Genomic DNA, 21,776 nt, shown 5'->3' on the forward strand with positions numbered 1-21,776 from the left:
GCACGGATAGCCCATTGTGTAGCTTTGTGCTTAATTACAAACAAACAAACAAGCGCTTAACTACAAACAAATTATAACGCTAAATATCAGGGTTCGATACCCGTGGTAGGCACAGCGCAGGTAGCCCAATGTGTAGCTTGGCACTTGAAAAACAAAAAAACCACAATTATCTCAACTAGTTATGTAACTTGGAATGTTATAAGTCAGTTTCTCCACGCATGAACACGGTTCGGTAAGCTTCCTTGTCATGTACGAACAGAGGAAACCAGACAGATTTAAATTGTTCTCATGCTCTTATTTCAGACTAATGATAGTTTGTTGTTTCTTACTACCAGGAAAAGCGTCAAGCGGGCTACCAACTATCAGGTCAAAGAAGCACGGGTAATCAGGGAGCCAGTGGGCTTTACCAGGCTCCACAACGTCAGTTTCAGGCCCAGCCTGTGCAGGCCTATTCACCACCACGTGGTAGTCCAAGAAAACAAGTTATTGCTGGGCCACAGGTAATGTTCTACACTACTGTCGTTAGTCTAATACGCTAAAATTCGGGGTTGGATCTCTGCAACCGGCACGATGCAGATAGCCAGTTTTGTAGCTTTGTGCCAAAACCAACAAATATTTGAATTTTCACAATTAGATAAATAAAATGAAAAAAGCCAAACTTGTAAATATTCATTGAAAAAGTACATGTTAGATATTCTTGCAAATCTAACGTGTACCTATTAGAACTTAGAACTGTTCTTAGTGCAAAGCTATTCAATGGCCTATCTGGACTTAAACCCGGATTTTAGCGTTGGGGACTTCTTGAAGCGAATTTGTGCTTGATCCAAATAAAAAAAAAGTGGCGTTCATGAAAATGTGTGACATTCACCAAGTATATCGAATCAAACGAAACAACTGTTCACTCGAGTGTACTAAAGGTATTGTAAAAACTTCATCTTTTAAATGTTTTTATTTTTTTCCCATTACGTGATTTATGAGAAAAAAAAAACTACGAGATCTCCCCCCTCTAATAATTTTTCAATACGTGCCCCTCCCTTAAAGTTTCATAGTGAGTAGATTGTCCAACACATTTTTAGGCTTAAAATATTATGTTAACATATAATATCAAAACATTATACTCAATATTTTCCAAGACTTGGAAGAATTGCACCCTCCCTCCAGAATAAAAATGCTTTCCTGATACACCTCAATATGTATCTCAATCATTTATACTGATTAGAGAAAACCGCAATTAACCCTAATGATAATACTGAGTCTGAATGAAATTACCCTACTTTAACCCTAATGAGAATACTGAGTCTGAGTGAAATTATTCAAGCTTAACCTTGGTGAGAACACTGAGTCTGATTGAAATTATTGAAGTTTAACCCTAATGATAATATTGAGTCTTGTTAAGGTTACTCAAGTACAAAGCTGTTGTTTTTCTGCCCTAAATTCCAAAGATATTTACAAAGCACCAATTCTGTGTTATTAAACGTGGTTACATTTCACTTTACTCTTGCAACTCTTATGACACATTTTTACCTCTTTCAGTATGGCAGCGCACCTCGGCAGTCCCTTGATAGAGATGGTGGTTATGGTGAAGAAGAGGAGAAACCCACTACCCCTGATCCCTTGTCTTTACTTCTGGCAGATTCCAAATTTGGTTGCTCGGGGAAGAAAGACGGCTACTACGCCGATGAAAGCGTGAACTGCCGGGTCTTCCACTACTGTGTAGGGGGCGCTAGTCACTCGTGGATGTGCCCCGCGGGTACGGTGTTTCACCAGGTTCATCTGAACTGCGTGCCATCCGATCAAGACATATGTGATCGGTCAGAAAAGTTCCACGTGGTCAACGACTACTTGTACAAAGTAACCAATGTTTTATTACAATAACATAATAAACATGTTTTCTCGTAACCGCAGCTGATACTTCACGCTATTACTTATCGAAACATAAATCCTCGAATAGGAAACGATCATATTTTAAGTGAATTCTTAAATGAAATGACAATAACATCGTAAGTTAGTGCACAAAGGTATTTTTAGGGTGTACTTTCAAGTCGTTAAGCTTAATCTCTGTAATAGCACGATATGTATGTAATTCTGTACAAACTTTCGTTGTAAGTTTACTGTTTGAGTTAAAAAGTTGGTATCTTTCACAAGTATTTTTTCTACCCTAAATAATTGCCAGTAATTAAATTATTGTAATATCTATTTACTTGAAATATATATTTTTGATGATATGACTATTTTCCTCCACTAGCCAATCGACTACGACGGGCCCAACAAAACAGCGCGTTACTATAAGAGGTATTACCCTGAAGAGTTTCTACGAGGACCTCCTTCTCCTACTCACTTTGGATTCCCAGCAGCTCCTCCTGGTAACTCTGCACCAGCACCAAGACCCGCTCCTAAACCTAGCTCTTATGGTAATGCCCCATCACCTCAAACAAGGCCTCAGACCATCGCTTATATACCCCAACAATCTTCACGCCCTTCTCTTAAAGCTCCAAAGCTTCCTCAGGTTCCCAGCATTCCTCTGAGTCAGTTGCGCCCTCAAGAGGAAGGTGATTCAAGAGGTAGGAGACCCATTAGATATAACCCCAACGTTTATGGGGCACCTTCACGGTCTCAAGCAGCGTCACCAAATTACAGAAGCGCTGGTGTTCAGTATGATGATGAATACAATTAAATCAACTTTATATTCATAACATTTGGAACAGAAGGAAGATCAAAGAAGTACACGAGCCACAGTTAATGAACTCCTATAACTTGTGTTATTTTTTGTATTTTTACTTCTTCATGAGTGATAACTTTAAATTTTACGAAGGATGACTACTTAGTAAAGTCGCTCGGGTTATCGGGTTTTTGAAATGTTATAGGTCACCGTTTTGTCTTTCGTGTTCGTCCATCCCAGTTGCAACAGAGCCTTTCTGAAACGTATATCAATAAAGTTCGATTTCTGCCTCCAAAGAAAAAAATTCTCTTTTGAATGTCCATCCTGATTTTTAATTGATATCACGTTTAGAGAAATAGATCAAACCGTATTTGTAATTATAAAACGAACCACTTTTCTAAGTCTAGAGGGCGCTTTGAAATGAGTAAGTCTCTACTGTCATTTTTAAAGATTTAATTTGTCATTACTTTACAGATCCTCTGAAGGCTCAGTGGTAAAATTGAGAGCACATTGCATTAAAAGGGTCATGTCCCTTCGGTATGCACAGCGCATGTAACTCATCATACAGATTTGAGTTTAAAAACAAAATCATTATCTTACAAAAATTGATACCTTTTTTTTTGGGACATTTGTATTTTAAACTATATTTTTGTTTTATGAATCTACACAAAACCAAATTACAACACGCAGAGCAAGATTGAAAACCTTTCACTTTTTAGCCGCGGCATAACGGCTCATAGAACGGCTCTGAGTTTTTCAAATACAAACTTCTAGCTCATAGCTCCGTCATATCTTGATCAATTTGAGATCTAATTACAGCTTTGGACTCAGGAGGTCAAACCCTTTCGATTGACATATTTGACCACGCCCAAGGTTTCATAGATTAATTTGTTCTAATCCTGCTTAAAATAATTTGAATTTGAGGGTAGGCTGGTAATAAAATCGAATCGGGTATACGCACGCCCCACGCTTGGTAAAGCTGGCGCACAAAAATGTAACTAATAAAAAGGAAAAAAAAAGTAATCTAAAATTAATTTACTCTAATCCTGACTAAATTTCAAATGCCGCGACTATTGAGGATTCCCTCTTGTTTCTTAAGGTAAGTCTGCGGACTCACAACGCTAAAAACCGGGTTTAGATGCTTGTGGTGGCCAGAGCACAGATGACCCATTGTGAAGCTTTATGCTTAACTACAAACAAACAATCTTTCTTGCTTCAACTGAACAGACGGGTCAGAGACATCTTGCGTCGCTAATTTCGTACTGCTGAGCAAAGGGAGGGCAACGAACCAACAACACACGCCGTCTACGCGGCTACTTTTAAACGATTAACGGCAACAATTCTGTCTATACATTTCAAATACCGAAAGAAATTTGGTTAATTTAATAATTTTTCTTCAACAGTTTAACAGTGAAATTGTCAAAATGTTTTCAAATCTTTCAGAGTTCCTGCAGATCGCAGGTTCGAATCCCCGTCACCGAATATGCTCCACCTTTCAGGCGTGGTCGCGTGACATTAGTGCCGTTCAATCCTACTATTCGTTAGTAAAGAGTTGCCCAAGAGTTGGCGGTGGGTAGTGTTAACTAATTACCTCCCCCCTAGTATGCTAAATTAGGGACAGCTAACGTAGCTCTTGAGTATCTTTGCTCGAAATTCAAATCCTTGGTCTCCTAACGTTAAATTTGTGGTTCGATCCCTGCATTAGGCACAGTACAAAGAGCCATTTATGCAGCTTTGTGCATAAAAAAATTACTTTTCAATATAAATTATAAATGGACATCGGTGTTCTTAATAAGAATATATAAAATACTGATTGTATGTTGGTGTTATCTCCTTACAATTTTTAAAACTCAGAGCTGTGACAACAAAGTGACGAACAGATGAGCAATTTGGCGCATAAATATAATTTACAAAACGGTGTTTATAAAATTCGACGGAGCTTTCTCGGTAATGGGACTAATGCCCAAAGAGGTTAATAAGTATTCTTGTTTAAATTGCCTCAAATCAAACATAATATGCGGGTAAAAGAAAACGAAAAAAGTGCTTACTAAAACATACGAATTTGAGTTCCTCTGTCCAAACGACTCAACCGTTTATGTTAAAAAAAAAACTAAAACTTCCACAGCTGCGAAACACCCCCTGCATGCTAGTGCGACATTTTGTCTTTCATGACATCATACCCGTAGTGGTCAATAATTCTTTATAACTGCTTAAAATATAATAAATATATATTGCAGTTAAAAAAATCTGATAACCTGAGCGTTTTCAGAAAAAAAAATCTTCCTTTTTATATTATATCATACTTCAATTATTGATAATGTTACGTGTCTGGTCGTTAGATAATTTTCCGTAAAAATTCTTTCCGAAAAAACTTTAGCGATACAAGTCCTTTTTTAAATAAAACTGGTTTATTCTCTCTGAATACAACTTTGCAATACACTTAATTTCCACAGTCACACTATAACAAACGCTATAATTCACAACGAACGACTCACGTGCTCGATTCGATCGTCAGTCTCTATCTCTGTCTGCAATTCAATTACATTCCATCGTTGCCGTCACTTCTTGGCGGTCTTATATACATGAATACCGCATATCTAGAAAACACTCGAGCATTTACGAACCTTCGAGAATATGACGTGTTACTAGCGTCACGTGACCCCCGCTGTCGTAACAATATTTTGTTGGTTGCGATGTGTGTAGAATAATTTTCTATAAATTTGTAAACGGAAGTTGGTGTCAATAACGTCTTACTATCTAATACATTACTATGAAAATAATAACTAAATTACGCCTTATCTTACACTTACTTTGTATATTTTATCAAATGTTTAAAAAATAAGTTGTGTAATATTATTACGTGGTCTCGTGACCTTTTTGTTTGAATGACGTCCAAACAAATTTTTGTATTAACAATAAATAAAATAAGATCTCGTGTTTAATATGTAAAGTATAAATATGTATATTTGTTGTTGATCGTATTGTGTCTTCATAACTTTGACGCTCAGTATGGGATTTGAAACAATGTTGCCCATTCCATAGCGCCTCCTAACGACAATTCTGAATGCTTATAATTTTAGAAATCGGGTTTCGATATCCGTGGTGGGCACAGCACAGATAGCCCATTGTGTAGGTTTGGGCTTAACATCAAACAAACCTTTTCTTTTTTATATGATGATAAAAACTGGTTTCACTTGGAAAGATTAGATTTCAGATATCCGAGCGTCTATTTTATCTGGAATAGTTGCTTTCGTTCAACTTCTGAACACCGCATAGGGAGCGCTGCGTTTCACCACCACCACGCCCAACTCGTGCATTGCTGCTGTACTATCAATAAACAGATCTTTCTCTTTTTAATGAACATTTGCAGTCTTCAGAATTATCAGTGAATTAGAAACAGTTGAACCCAGACCTTTCCACCAGTGGGGTGGGGGTGAAGTTGAAGGGAATGAATTAAAATTCGACAAAATGGAAAATACTATACTTCCGTGGGGAAGTTTTTGCACAGAGGAAGCCCCCTGCTGGGGTTCAATTTTCTGCGATGGACACAACAGATAGCCCAAAGTGGCTTTGCTCTATATAGCAGGTTTGTTTTATTTATTACATACATTTCAATCAGTGTAGAACTAATTTTAAAATTGAAAGTTTATCACGCTAAGAGGCATAAAAAACGTGCCTTAAGTCATGACAGTCAAGTTTTTTGTGTTTCTTGTTTATTTTATTATAGTAATGCTATTGATAACTGTGTGTACAAATGTTTTCTAAAGTCTTCCACTGATACAGCACCATCTATCGACACAATGAAGCAACGTCTGAATACTGAACTACAGTTAGGAAATTTTTGTTTTCTGCGAACGATGTTAACTCGACTTGTTTCGTACTCAGAAAGACACTCTGATTATGTTTCTCAACATTGTTTAATTATGTTAGCGTTATAAGTCAGTAAACTTATGCTGTTCCATCGGGAGACATTTTATATCTATTACCCATAATACCCTATTTAAATTCATCAGTTACACCATGTTTTAAAATTTGAACAAACATATGTGGTATTTAAACTATGTACATTGTACTGCAAGGAAGAATGTGGGTCGCATTCAAGTAAAAAAAGGGAGGGTGGATGTAGTGCACTGGTAGTTAATTGTTTAATTCAGTAGCTACTTTGTCGTTATTGTTTTATTGAGCAGTTTCTTTGTCGTTATGAGATCTGTATGAAATTACCACGCGTGATTTAGTAGGTAGCATGCTCGAACTGGTGATCCAAAGATGTATGGTTCGAGTCCCACTGCCCCACAAATGCACACCATACTCTGAGGCTGGCGATAAGATCTCTCTTTTCAGTCAGATAAAATAGCCCAAGAATTTATTATGTATGCTGTTGATTAGCTGCCTTTCCTCTAGTCTATTGGTTTAAAACTAGGGGTTATTGTGCACACATATCTTTCTTTTGTATTTTGTGCAAAAATTCCAGGATTGTGTGTACCAGCCTTTCCCAACTTAGAGGTGATAAACTATAGCCAATTTTTGGGTTATTCTTTACCAGTGAACTGTGGGATTGACAGTTACATTATAACACCCCAACAGCTGAGAGGGCAACAGTTGTGTTAAACATTCGTATCTACATGGTTTCCTAAATTACAGTAATATATATCATATACTAGTGCCATTTGACTGAATTCATATATGTATAAGTTTTGATGTGCAATCTATCACAAACTAATAAAAAACTTGGTAATAAAAGTTTAAGTTCTTTGTCAGAATGACGTATGAATGTCTCGTTTTCTATTTAGTCCATTACTCAGTGCTTTTGAGTGCAATTTAATATTTTCAACAGAAATATTCTAAATACAAGAAAGATTAAAGAACCAGCTGCACAAGAATATTAGTGATAAAACAGACGTTTGTGAATGTAGATCAACCTGTCAACCACGTGCACCATAAGCTGGCTTCTCATAGGTCGTAATACACAAGTCACTGACACCCTGATGGACAGCACTGCTATGAAACTAACAAGTTTGACGATGTAAACATGGTTATAAATAGAGCATCAAGTGGGTCTCCAAAGCTGAAAAAATACTTTGTTGTAATAATGAGAAAAAAAAAGTTACTGTTCCCCTTTCAAATGTAGATCGTAGTGTTGTACCCTTCTTTTATCATACAAGTGAACGTTAGAACATTTGTCGAGCATTGTAATGTTATAAATGTATATACAATAATTATAAAATTGGCTTTACGTTATTTTGTCTTGCTGCTATTAAGTGTACATTCATATATTTATGTTTTAAGCGAGCTATGAAAGTGTTATAAATCAATAAAGTTTAAACATTTTTAAATACAATTATTTATACTATGTTTCACATCCACATAGCCTATACACAAACCATATTAATGGTTCATCGTTTTCTTTCTGTATTTCTACAGTTTTAAGATCCTCAGTACACACACAACATTCACAAAAACCTTTATTTCAACAAATTTGACTTTAGTATTCCAGGGAACTTTCACGACTACAGTGTATTAACACGAAGAGGAAACCATCTCGATCCCAAAATGATGTTTTTATAGTGTTTTACGAGGCCTATAGCTTCAATATACCGAACACGTGTTCCAGTAAACCATCAAAGTCCAAAAGAATAACTTAGCACGTGTAATGCTACCTTTTGACAAGTTTTGGTTCTATTTTGGAATTACGCTGTTTGTTTGTTTGAAATTAAGCATAAAGCTACACAATGGGCTATCTGTGCTCCGCCCACCACGGGTATCGAAACCCGGATTCTGGCGTTGTAAATCCGCAGACATACCGCTGTGCCACTGGGGGGCGGAATTACGCAGGAAACGACATTAAACTTAACGTGTAGTGCCACCTTTTGGTACTATCTTGAGATTACACTGGAAACGACCTTAACAGATATTCAACTGACAGCTTGATGTTATATTTTATTACTCTACTTAGTGGTAATGTATCGTATTTTTAGAAGTAATTTTAATAATTAACCTCTGCAACTATATACAGAAGTAAATAACTTAAATGTTTGTATTTATAAGAGAGAAGTTCGTGAATGTTTAGCGTTATAAGCCCTCAAGCTTACCGCTGAGCCACAGGGAAATGTATTCTTAATGCACGTGATATTTCATGCAAATGTTCCGGCAAAGTGTAATTTGAAACCCACAACAAGAATACAAAAAATCAAAGTTTTATTTGAGCTACTACAAAGGATAACAATATTATTACTGGTTGTTCATAAAGTAGTTACAAGTATCAAGTGGTACTTCTGAAACAATATTCTATTTTTATGTACTTCTTATCCAATGATTACAAGTTTGTCGTAAAATAACTATTAATATCGGATTTCCAGTAGGGGGCGTACGTTACACCAGACAACTTCTCTTCTCGGTAGGTAGTGGTAGATAGTAGCATCAGATTGGTTAAGCAAACACTTACAATAATTCATCACACTTTCCTTCTTACAAAGATACACACTTCACCAATTGGAACTTCAAGTCCCAAAGAAAGTGGCTTCAAAATGTCAAATTACGGCTCTATTAAAACCACAAAATTAACATAATGTCGAATTTGTGTTCAAGAACTCGTTTTTTTTTATTTTTCATAACTTTAAATATTCACAGAAATATTCTAAATCAGTGGTTCTCAATTTTTTTGTTATGCCACGTACCCCAAACCTTTCAACCAGTGCTGTATAGCCCTGACACAAAAAACTTAGCTAGTTGATACCTTTTAACGTTTTTCAAAGGTTCTCGCATACCCTATGCCCCCACCTACACCCAGAAGTACGCATGTCACAGGCTGGGAATCAGTTATCTAGACCAATTGTAAAAACACTTCCTAACTTAACAGAAAGTGTATATACATATTTACATAAATACCTAAGAGGCACCAATACACGCCCTGAGCCACTGTATAATTCGGAATAATAAATTAGGCATAATGCCACAATATTATTCATACAGCTAAATAAACTTAGATTACTAAATGGTGATTTCAAAAGCATTTAAAACACCATAAATATTATATACACACCACCATTATACGAATCATTACTCTAATACTTTGATTTGCTGACCCAAACTTCACGCCACAGCAGATGCATTAGGTCTTTACGTCACAGATTATATTTTCAATTTTACCTTTGGTGAGCAACAACAACAAAATAAGAACCTGTAACACGGCAACTGGTTCAATAATAACAGCCTTATTTTCTAAAAATAGCTTATCCAAAGTAATAGGTCGTTTCATTGTCTATAACTGCTTAGCAAATTTATTAAATCACATAATAATAGGGTTAAAAATATCTCCCCAATTAACATTTACTCTAACAATACATCAATAAGGCCACCTACTGGTAGGTTTTATAACATACTATTTGTTTAATAACTGGACTGACTGATTTTTTTATACCAATGAATGTCAAACATGAACAATGCTTTAAATCTAGTAGCTTTCGTAGTGGTGGTTTGTTAATGGACATGGCTGAGTGGTTTATATTTAATTTTTCTATTAGTAATCTAGTTAATATAAGCCATTGGCCACATGTTAAAATGTACACCAAAGACCCATGTAAAACTGGGCTAAATGGCCTGGTCAAAATCCCTAGGATTCAGGTATATCAATCCCAAATTTTGAGTTACTGACCACACTTAAAGCAGCCAGCTAATAGTGTCTGCTGCTATAGAGGGTTTGTCTAGTTCCTTGAACCAGATAATGGGATTGACTGTGTCTTTAATAACATGGTCACCCATTGAAAGAATAGTGTTTAGCGGTATCACATATTGAACCTCGGACCCTCCTGTCTGCAGCCTGATACTTCAATCACTACACAATAGTTGGCCCGTGGCTGAAGTAGACCATTAATTTACACAGCTTTAATAATTAATTATTCGGATTTACTATCCAACAATCGATGATCTCACAACCAATGCAAGGATAATGCTTTGAAAAGGAAAAAGTGGTTTAAATCAGGTGAGAACTTGTCAAGGACGACCAACAATGTTGCACATTACAGAAGAATAGTTAAGTTGAAGATATGGAACACAACAGGAAACACAAATCAGTAGGCAACATTTAGATGGTTACTTTTCCTTATCATCTTGGCAGTTTTAATGTTAAGTGTTCTACAACTGTACTTTTCGAATAACTACAAGTCCATATAGTAATAAGGATTTTAAATACTTTCTGAGGACTAGACTAGAGTATCATGTCTTACTTCAGGTGCTTCTATGTTCTAGATTATTCTCCATTAAATTATCAATGACTTTTTAATACTACAAGGACCCTGCAAGTTTTGCTACATTTGTGTCATAACATTATTCTAACAGAAACTAAATTCTTATATTTTCACCAATACCTATTTATGGATTCTTTCAAATATCAGTTTCATACTCAAAGAAGTGAACATCAAAACCATTTGGTGTTGTGATGAAATTTCTACAGTCATCTCACAATAGAAGGCATTTTTTAAATTTAAACTTTAAAGCCCCTCTAGATAAAATGTCTTTGATTTTCTTTAAAAATTGCTTCTACTTATCTATAACTATACATAATTTTTTTTTTTAACGAGTTACTCTAAACAAGAATTAGACATTAGGCTCCACATAACATTAGCAGTACACATACCACATTTTGAGGATAACTGATCTAAGGCATTATGTTTAATAAAATAAAAGAATTTTGTAACCCCAAGTGCAAGTCTGTATTATGTACTACAGACAGCCATTGGCTGCCCTATTTCTGATGTGTGCACACACTGGTTAAAAAATTAGAAACTCTTCATGTCATTTCTAATGTTCAGGTCACTGGTGGTGAAGCATCGCTGTGAGGAATATTCATGGATTTTGCCTTCCGATAATGCAGAAGGGACGATTCACACCTGGGGAACACCCGAGCATCGTATCAGACCAAGTGCACCCAGCAGTGCCTCATTTCTACCCAACAATGATGGCTACTTTCAGGACGGCAATGCTCCCGTCCACACTGATACAAAACTTCGGCATCTATGCGGGCCACCACAGTCATCAGATCTCAATTTTATTGATAATCTGTGGTATGTGCAGTGAAGAAGCATAGCCCACAACCATTCAAAAGTTAAAGGTTGGACAGTTGAAGAAATAGAGTTGGCTATCCTCCAATGTCTTATGGAACCCCTGCCACAGTGCATTTGAGCTGTCGTTAGGTGGCCCAAAGCAATATGAAGGAGAGGCTTCTATTTTTTTTGGCCAGTATGTACAGGTCACCTATGTGATAACATTAGTTTTGTGCTATAGTTTCATATAGATGTTTCTAGCATGCACACAGCAATTAAAATATCAATTTTCAATTCTGGATTAAGTGCTAAACTGGCATTGATTTATTCTGTTGTACAGAAAAAAAAGCAGTTATTTTTTTGTAGTATTTAATACAACTGTATTTGCTACCAACAAAAAACATCGTCATGAAGATCCATCACACTTGAAGGACTTGGTTTACAAGTACTAACCAAGCTTTATCTACTTAATATGTTCATTTTTATTTCTTGAATACGCTAATAACCTAAGTCTAAACATATTTTAGTCCAATTACCAGCCATGCACTAAACATAATAACCCATTTAAACAGTTGAAATCCCACACGACACATCTAGCAAAATTAAAACTGAAGTGAAGCATATTCCATTAAATTAGCTTAGGTGACTAAAAATTCATTTTTGCCAAGTTTTGTAATTTACAATTATTAGGTTATTCAGAAAGAAACAGGATATTATTTTCCTATAGGCCAATCATATGACATTTTAGTTTCAGGCTTAAATTAATTCAACCAACAACCAATACCTGTAATACTCTTGCCATGGAATGGACCCCCCCCCCCTTTAACACTGTAATACTGGTATTAACCAATTACTAATGCCTAATCTGTGTTGTTGCATTAATTTAATATTCTTAGAACCCTTACAACAGAGATCTTTTATAAATACAGGTTTCCACAGACAGAATATCTCTGACATCGAACTGTCTTCCATTTCTGATAATTTCAAGCACTATTGCAGTTATCTATCATTTACTACGGTTCATGGCCAGCATGATTTTTTCTATCTCTGATGCTTGTTTGGTCACTCTTCAACTCATAATCCAAGTGTTAATAAATCAGTTCTATTTACATCTTTTAAACTTTATAAACCAATGTTACTGCTATACTGTAACACTGTTTCTTGCATCATCAGAAACATACAATGCTGCATGCAGAAGATGGATATTGATCTATAAATGCAATCATTTACTGGCTGGAACTTATTCATATGAAACACATGAGAAACAAAATTTCATTTATTTCGGGACACCCAAAATTCCAAGATACCTTAAAAACATTTAATGGCTGATCAACTGTTAACCTCTGACAGTGCTATAAGTCTGAACTTGACATAAAAACAAGGGCAAGTCTTCTTTTTACCGTTTCCCGACCATACTGAATATTGTGAGGACACACCATTTTAAACTGAATCAAAAACAAGAATTAAAACTTTCAATCACATATAGAAGTGTGGAACTATATTTATTAGAGTGAATATTTTTATAAAAGATTCATTAAAACAGGTTTGCTTCATACACTGACAGTTAAATAAGTTTAGCTTCTGAAGTTACATAACCTCTGGAGATTATTTAGACATGTTCTAGTAACAGCAATTATAAAGAAGTGACTCTAGTTCAGTTTACGATAAGAGAATCATGTTAAATCTGTGACAAGTAAGAACATCATTAAAAGCTGCATCCCACCCCCCATAAAAAAAGAAACAAAACTCACACAGGTGAGTCAAAAGGTACAACATGGAATGACTTACTCAACAGCTTGTATCTTTAAACAACAACAACAAAAAGGAATGAAGAAATGCATATAAAGAAGTGAAACAGAATTCAAAATACAGATTGAATATTGGTATGTTATGTCCAAAACTTTGTGAGCTTTTAAAAACAGTTTTGAGTATCAATATTTAACTTTACATACGAGCTATTAGTTTAAGAAAACAGTAAAACAAAATAGCAGATATTACAAATACCAATCATTCGTCACACACAACAGGAACTCCAAGCAACCAATTGCTCTACATGATTGGATTATGTAACCTCAGTCACGACAGTATTTCACTGAAACTTATTACATGTAATAATTAAATAGTTACAGCATTTTTTTCATAGAAAAAAATTTACTTTTGTGACTAAATCACATTATTTGGTACCAACACAGCTGGAGGGGAATTCACATGGTTCATAAATACACACCTTCACAGTCTGTAATTCACAGTTTTGGTTGATTTTTTACTCAATGCTACACCAGAAAAGACCTTCCTTATGTAATCTTTTATTCATTTAATGTGCTTCTATATAGAGCATTGCACAAATAAACTTAGAAAAAATCATTGTTTCATTTAGTTTTACAAAAACTTGAGTTGGCTGAAACTGCTATATTGAATACCCTATCCCCCCAAAACAACAACAGGCTACGTCGCTGGCCAGTGATAATACAAAAGTGTAAACTGATATATTCTATCAAAACTAGTTTACTAAATTATTATCAGTTTGAAGCCCGAGGAAAGTTAATCATTAATTTTATCTCAAACAAAAGCAGAAAGTGATTTAAAACTAAATCAATTATAACCTACAAAATGATAAACAGGTAAAAGAAGAATATACTCGGAACAAGAGTTTGGATCGTACTACATCTTATATGGAAAAAAAAAATCAAAACATAGTGTCACAGAAAAAAATGGTTATACTTTTCTGAGTAAATTTCTAACAATAAAAAATGGACCCAAGATGTTTTACAAGTAACAACATCTTTAAAACAATGGTTTAGTTTTCATTACACAAAAAGTATTTTAAACGTAAAAATTTGCAATAATGTATTTACCACAATGTATTTTCTCTTTAATTTTGTAAAATTATCAGCACTCAAACACATATATGATAGGGTTTAAACAGTTCTATCTTACACTTCTGTGGGGTGGGGGTGGGGACTCATCACTTGTATGAAATTAAACATTCCATCACCTTGTTCACAGAAGTTTTTAACACTAATTAATAACAAATAAGTCAAGAGCTAAATTCCTACAAACCATCATTGATGTAGAATACTTCCTAATATGATGTTCAACAAGCCCATTTCATTGAATCTAATAATGTACTATATCTTTACTTCGGTAAAATTAAGTTGAGAATTAACCTGCTGTGACGTGTCTATGCCCCATGGTGTCCTCCTGTAGAAATGAAAGGAAATATCAGTATCAGTTTATGACTTTCTACACCATTAATGTATAACTAAATCAAACATATTGTGTTTTTCTGAATAACTACCCAGATAAGCAAAATAAATTTAAAATACTGCACTGAAACAGCAACATTTTTATAAAAGTAAAGGCAGTTTCTTTAACAATGATCTAACAGCTTCTTCATTCACAAACTGAGACCTGTTTGTTTTTGAAGTAAAACCAACTGAGGGCTATCTGAACTAGCCGTCTCTAATTTAGAAGTGACAGACAGCAGCTAGTCAACACCAATAAATCTTTTACCAACAAAAAATTAGATTGACCTTCACATTATAATGCCCCCCACAGATGAAAAGGCAAGCACATTCAGTGATGGAATTCAAACTTGTGACCAGCACATTGTGAGTTGAATTATCTAACCACCAGGCCATTTAGGCCTTAGCTGAGGCCTGAGATCAATGTTGAAGAAGCTGATAGTAAATTGCTTTTATTTTTATAAAGATGTTGTCATTTATTCAGGACATTTTCATATTAGATTATACTCATTGAAACAACTTAAAAATTATAATCATTGAAACAACTTAAAGATTATACTCATTGAAACAACTTAAAGATTATACTCATTGAAACAACTTAAAGATTATACTCATTGAAACAACTTAAAGATTATACTCACTGAAAGAACTTAAAGATTATACTCATTGAAACAACTTAAAGATTATACTCATTGAAACAACTTAAAGATTATACTCACTGAAAGAACTTAAAGATTATACTCATTGAAACAACTTAAAGATTATACTCATTGAAACAACTTAAAGATTATACTCATTGAAACAACTTAAAGATTATACTCATTGAAACAACTTAAAGATTATACTCATTGAAACAACTTAAAGATTATATTCATTGAAACAACTTAAAGATTATAATCATTGAAACAACTTAAAGATTATACTCATTGAAACAACTTAAAGATTATACTCATTGAAACAACTTAAAATTTTTACATCATATCAAGTTGAAATTAACAAAACAATAACCTAAAAAAAATTACAAAGAATTCAGTGAAAAAAATTACTCATCTAAAAAAGCCAATATATTATCTGATCAAACTAACACTTGAAAATGGTCTAAATAAAAACATTTACATCCCCAGACAATCTGCATGGTTCAAACCATTAAATCACAAATTAAAACAACTTGCGACAACATAACTAACATTATTTTGGCCAGACTAGCTGAATAAAAATATTTAGTATAATTTTAGTATAATACTAACACAGAATGTGAAACCTGTTAAAAAATGATACTCTATAGATCTTAATAATTATGAGACATCAATCTAGTTTTCATAAATATGCAACAAAATGCTACCAACTACAATTGGTATACAAGAAAACAGAAACAAAAATAAAAGCAAATCATATTGATAAGGCTTGGCAACAATAAAATCAAATCTTGTAGATACACATCATATTTTAACCCAAATGTACACAGGGTCAGTCCATTAGTATTGAAGGAATGTTGACTGTTGAATGTATATGAGAAGGATTGTTGACTATAATTTTGAACTTGTGTGTATCTAGACAAAATGTGGCAAACTTTTAGTAAAATGTAAAGGTCTCGTTGTACACAAAAAATCCAATGTTTTACTAAAGTATCAAGATACATCTGTGAATGGATAACATCAAGTTGATGTTCACGCGAGGAATAAAAGTACTTTTTTCCATCGTACAGTTACCTAAACAGTTTAGTACCTAGTCCTGATATTTAATGGTCAGCTAAGCAGAAGTATATCAATTTCTGTATACAGTACTTGGACATGCACAGAAGTCTAAAGGTCAGTTTGAGTTAAACTCTTCTTAAACCCAGTTAAGAATAAATTAATATGATAAGTGATTAATAAACATGTGTTGAGTTTAATTTGTAAACGAATGACTCTCCTTAAAGAATTAACATAGTTTTGTGGATCACCCCGAAGTGATTAAAAACATCCTAAAATAAACCAAAATCTAGAGTTCATCAAGTTTCTAAAGAAGAAGAGACCACTTTTCAAAAGTGCTCAATATTTGGATTTAATCTATATTTATATACAGAGCTGAATACGTATATACTGAAATGATTTTAATATAACAAATCAACAAGTCATTTAAAAACCGCAACTGATATGAAGTTACTGTTGAATGGTGTATACCAGGTCTACGTTTTGATGCTGTTTGGCATTTTTAGGTAGTGCAATGCTACCAAAGAGTCATCATCATTTTTAAAAGGGTAACAGTCCTTTCCAATGTAAGATACTCAGATCATAAAAATGTGCTCACACTGAGGATATAGAATTTCCATGGAAAACAAAGGAATATGGAACAACTTGAGGCACCAGGACCATCCAGAAAGAGACCTGAAACAAGTTGAAACTCAGCCATAGTAACATGTGGCACAAAGTTCAGTGGCAAATGCTGTCCAAGTATCCCAGAAAATGTTAAAATCTTCACCTGGAAACAAGGCCAGCAGGATAACGGTTCACCAGTGTAAGGCTTCCAGTCATACCTACCTTTCAATCATCACATACCTGGAGAACAAAATGGGTATTCATACTATTCCATTTGAAGACTTATCAGTCAAGTCACCAGACAGTGTCTATGGACTTCTGTGTGATCTTACTGCTGAAACAGTCACCAAGAAACTGCCATCTCATATGCTAGGTGGATTATGAAAAGCTAGCTTGGAAGAGTGGTGTGATGAAAGCATTACAACTGGGTCTTTTGCAATTGAAATTATGCCGCAGAGCTATTGTTAAGATACAAGGTCATCAAATACGAGGACTGGTCTGTAACGATGTGGTGAGGCTTAAAATCATTTTTATAACTAACCTCTGTACTGTAGCTATAAGGAAGATCATATCAAAGTTTCTTTCTTGTAACAAATAACATGATGTTAACTACGTACTTACCTTATGAATAATGTATGACATAAATATATCATAAATTAGTGTTAAAGTTCCCACATATCCAACTCTAAACCGAGGAGGAAGAAAGATGAAATTAAGGGTTTGGAATGGCAGAAAAAATGAGTAGTCAAACTGAAAATAAAAAACAATGAAAGAATTACTGGACTTGCAAAATTTTTGTTTTTCAACCAAACAATACTACGTTAATAACTACACATTTTCATCACAGTAAAAAAAATCATGAAACAAATTGAAAGACTTTTTCAATATTTTTTTTGCATTATAAAACGTTCACTTTGTATTTTCCAAATTCTTAGCACATCATTACTTTCCAAATATCTATCTTAAAAAACAAAAAAAAAAAAACCAATTCAAAATTTTCAAAGTTCTGTGCAATTCTTCTAAGTGACAACAGTTCTGATGTTTAACTTAAAACACACAAGTTTCTGGCTTAATTTGCTTAGACTGCCTTCATCCACCCCATCATTGAAGTCTTTTATGTCTATCTAGGTTATTTCAATAGAAATGCAAATGCTAATCCTAATTGGAGCTCATGGTGTTGTGTACCTTTTTATGAATTTCTTTAATGCAAAACTACACAATGAGCCATCTTCACTGTACACCACAGATAATTAACCCACCAATTTTGTCATTGTAAGTAGGAACATACCACTGACACAGTGGAGGATCCAGCATGTGAAGTGCTTATATATTTGTCCAAAAGCTAGGACTGATTTAGTTTTTCTTTATTACTTTAAGATTCGTTATATTTGTTCTAGACAATCGAGCTTCTGAGACTTAACTCTATTGTGATGTCTCCACAAACCTTTTGTCTTCAATACATTTATTTTTACCTTTTAGAAGTACAGTTTGTACTTTTCTAACTAATGCAGTGACAAAAATCAGGATATATAAACGCTATTTTAGATCTTCAAGAAACAAGAATTCTTTATCTTTAATATAATAATTAATAACCAGTGATTAGTCAAGATTACAACAAACAGGAAATATTTTGTATTTCTCAATTAATTTATAGATACATATGTATAACCTTAATACAACATGTTTCTTAAATAAAAAAAATACCCGTCTATTTTCATGTAAATATTTCCATGCTTATTACCATTAGAACTGTAAAAATATTTTCCTTGTAGTCTTCGAAACACTGCCTCTGAGATCGTCCCTCAAGTAATCCAACTCCCTGAAACATGACCAATGCAAATGGAGGACTGAGAGCCATTTCAGAAAGAAGTTTTTTAATCACAGATACAGCCTTTGTACCAGGAAATCTGCGGTCCAGCATGCCATACCAATAATGGCCCAGCGCTCCAAGCACAATGCCACTGGTAGACATGGCAACTGAAAGAAGGACATAATCGGTATTATTTTACTGCTATTGCTAATAGTATTTTTCAACTTCAATAGCACTGTATGTAAGAGTTAGGTCAGAAGCACACACACATCCCCACAGCTGGATGATTAACTTGATTAATCAATTACCTATGAACATTGGTTAAATAAAACAACTGATTAATTAAAATAACAATTAAACTGATTCATGTCATGAAAATATCGAACTAATAAAAAACAGTGGTTTCAAGTATTACACTTTTTAAATATTCCCACTATCTAAGTAATCGAAATATTGTCATTATTATTTCTAATTATCATTTTTCATTAATTCAAGGTTACTCAGCTTAACTTATTGGTGTCACCACTCACGAAAACATTCAACCAATCAAAATTAGCATGTCATTTATTACTGGTTTTGACTATCCCAACAATACAAGTCTCATTTGGGATTAGTTGAATGCAATTGACTAACAGTTCCAATAAGAAGTTGGTTCATATGACCCACCTTGGAATACAGAATTATACATACTATAACTCTGTAGTACTAGGTGTGTCTTCACAAACGTAGGCACCATTTTAGTAAACATTACCAGTCTGTTGTACACTGAAGACCTAACCTTTTAGTAAACGTTACCAGTCTGTTGTACACTGAAGATCTAACCTAACCTTTTAGTAAATGTTACCAGTCTGTTGTACACTGAAGACCTAACCTAACCTTTTAGTAAACGTTACCAGTCTGTTGTACACTGAAGACCTAACCTTTTAGCAAACGTTACCAGTCTGTTGTACACTGAAGACCTAACCTAACCTTTTAGTAAATGTTACCAGTCTGTTGTACAATGAAGACCTAACCTTTTAGCAAACGTTACCAGTCTGTTGTACACTGAAGACCTAACCTAACCTTTTAGTAAATGTTACCAGTCTGTTGTACACTGAAGACCTAACCTAACCTTTTAGTAAATGTTACCATTCTGTTGTAAAAAGCCCTATTCTAACCTTTTAATAAACATTACCAGTCTGTTGTACACAAAAGATCAGATTCTTTAATAAAGTGTTTTCATTAAATATTTGTCTGTGAATTTACAAAGCCTTTACCAAGTCAGTCAGAGTAGGTGATTTTCATACCAAGAATAAAAATACATGTAATTTTACAATTTTCATATTTCATTTGCATATTCTCTAGAACCCTCTAAATGAATATGAAAAGTTCTTTTCAGTTAAACATTATATCTTATCTACTATTTTCTCTACCCTCTACATTAATCATAGTAAAAATCATGAATACACAAATGGAAAATTGAAAGATATCACAATTTTTTTCCTTCTTAGAATCCATCATTTCATGCAAGATCTTTAATTCAATAGGCACAGCAGTAAACTGATTCAAGAGAGGTCTCATGTTCAACTCAAACCAGAAGCAAAAATAACAAAGTTGGAATTACTACCACCCACCAAAAAAATAAAAAAAACTGTCACCCAACATGGGGTCTTGTTGTGGGAGTGGAATAATGTGGTAGATTAAGTTAGTTGTTAAAAGATGCTTTACTACTAAATGTTAGCAGGTTAAGGTATGGAGAGAAGCTCAGTCAATTTCATCAACCTTGTAACCAACAGGTAACCATGCTATTATACGTACTATAACCCTGGTAACCATGCAATTATACATACTATAACCCTGGTAACCATGCAATTATACATACTATAACCCTGGTAACCATGCAATTATACGTACTATAACCCTGCTAACCATGCTATTATACATACTATAACCCTGGTAACCATACAATTATACATACTATAACCCTGGTAACCATGCAATTATACATACTATAACCCTGGTAACCATGCAATTATACATACTATAACCCTGGTAACCATGCAATTATACATACTATAACCCGGAATGTACTAAATGTAACTTCACAAAATTTGAAAAGCTTCTGGTAAACATTACAAATTTGTTTTACAGTAAAAATTAGGCTTTTTTTTTAATAAAGTATTTTCACTAAATATTGGACTGTGAACTTATGAAGTCTTCCCTGAGTCAGTCTGAGTGACAGAGTATAATTACTTCATCCTAAGTACTTTGTACTTTCTTATTTTCTCTATCTAACACTAAATGTAGCAAAATCATCAATGTACAGTAGATAAGAAGTTAAAATATGAAATAAAATAAAAAATACTTTTTTTTTTCTAGAATGACTGCAAACTGTAAAAAACAATTATAATTAAATAATTCTAACTGCTAACCTTTTTACAACTTCCTTATCGTTCTATGTAATAAATCAGCTTGTGAGAACCTGAGGTAAACAATCAAGTTACATCATGAGATGGCTCTCTACGGTATTACTCCAAGAGAAATAAAGAGAATTATCTTTGTCATTTAAGTTTTTAATTTTTACATTTTAGTTACTTTTGTGAGAAAATATATAGCAATAGATAAAAAATATACATATAACACATCTGTATGTATAAATCCTGGTTAAGTAGTTAGCACACAGGATCACCTACAAAAGTTGTAATATTTTCAAAACGAGACCCTAAAACATCTGTATGTATAAATCCA

At 34.0% G+C, this 21,776-nt stretch overlaps 1 protein-coding gene across 4 annotated transcripts in view; it reads right to left on the minus strand.

The window, feature by feature from the left end:
• Positions 1–8,837: 8,837 nt before the first annotated feature.
• LOC106467883 (mpv17-like protein 2) overlaps positions 8,838–21,776 on the minus strand; it is a 27,871-nt gene continuing 14,932 nt past the window's right edge. For all 4 annotated transcript variants that reach the window (XM_022396093.1, XM_013928266.2, XM_013928267.2 and 1 more), the window contains 3 exons: positions 18,981–19,216; positions 17,861–17,989; positions 8,838–14,898 (listed from right to left, as the gene is read on the minus strand). In XM_022396093.1, coding sequence (XP_022251801.1) covers positions 14,860–14,898; positions 17,861–17,989; positions 18,981–19,216 — 404 coding nt within the window. In that variant the 3' untranslated portion in view covers positions 8,838–14,859. The remainder of the gene's footprint in view (positions 14,899–17,860; positions 17,990–18,980; positions 19,217–21,776) is intronic.

The sequence above is a fragment of the Limulus polyphemus genome, unplaced genomic scaffold, assembly GCF_000517525.1.
Source record: "Limulus polyphemus unplaced genomic scaffold, Limulus_polyphemus-2.1.2 Scaffold2777, whole genome shotgun sequence".
Taxonomy (NCBI): Eukaryota; Metazoa; Arthropoda; class Merostomata; order Xiphosura; family Limulidae; genus Limulus; species Limulus polyphemus.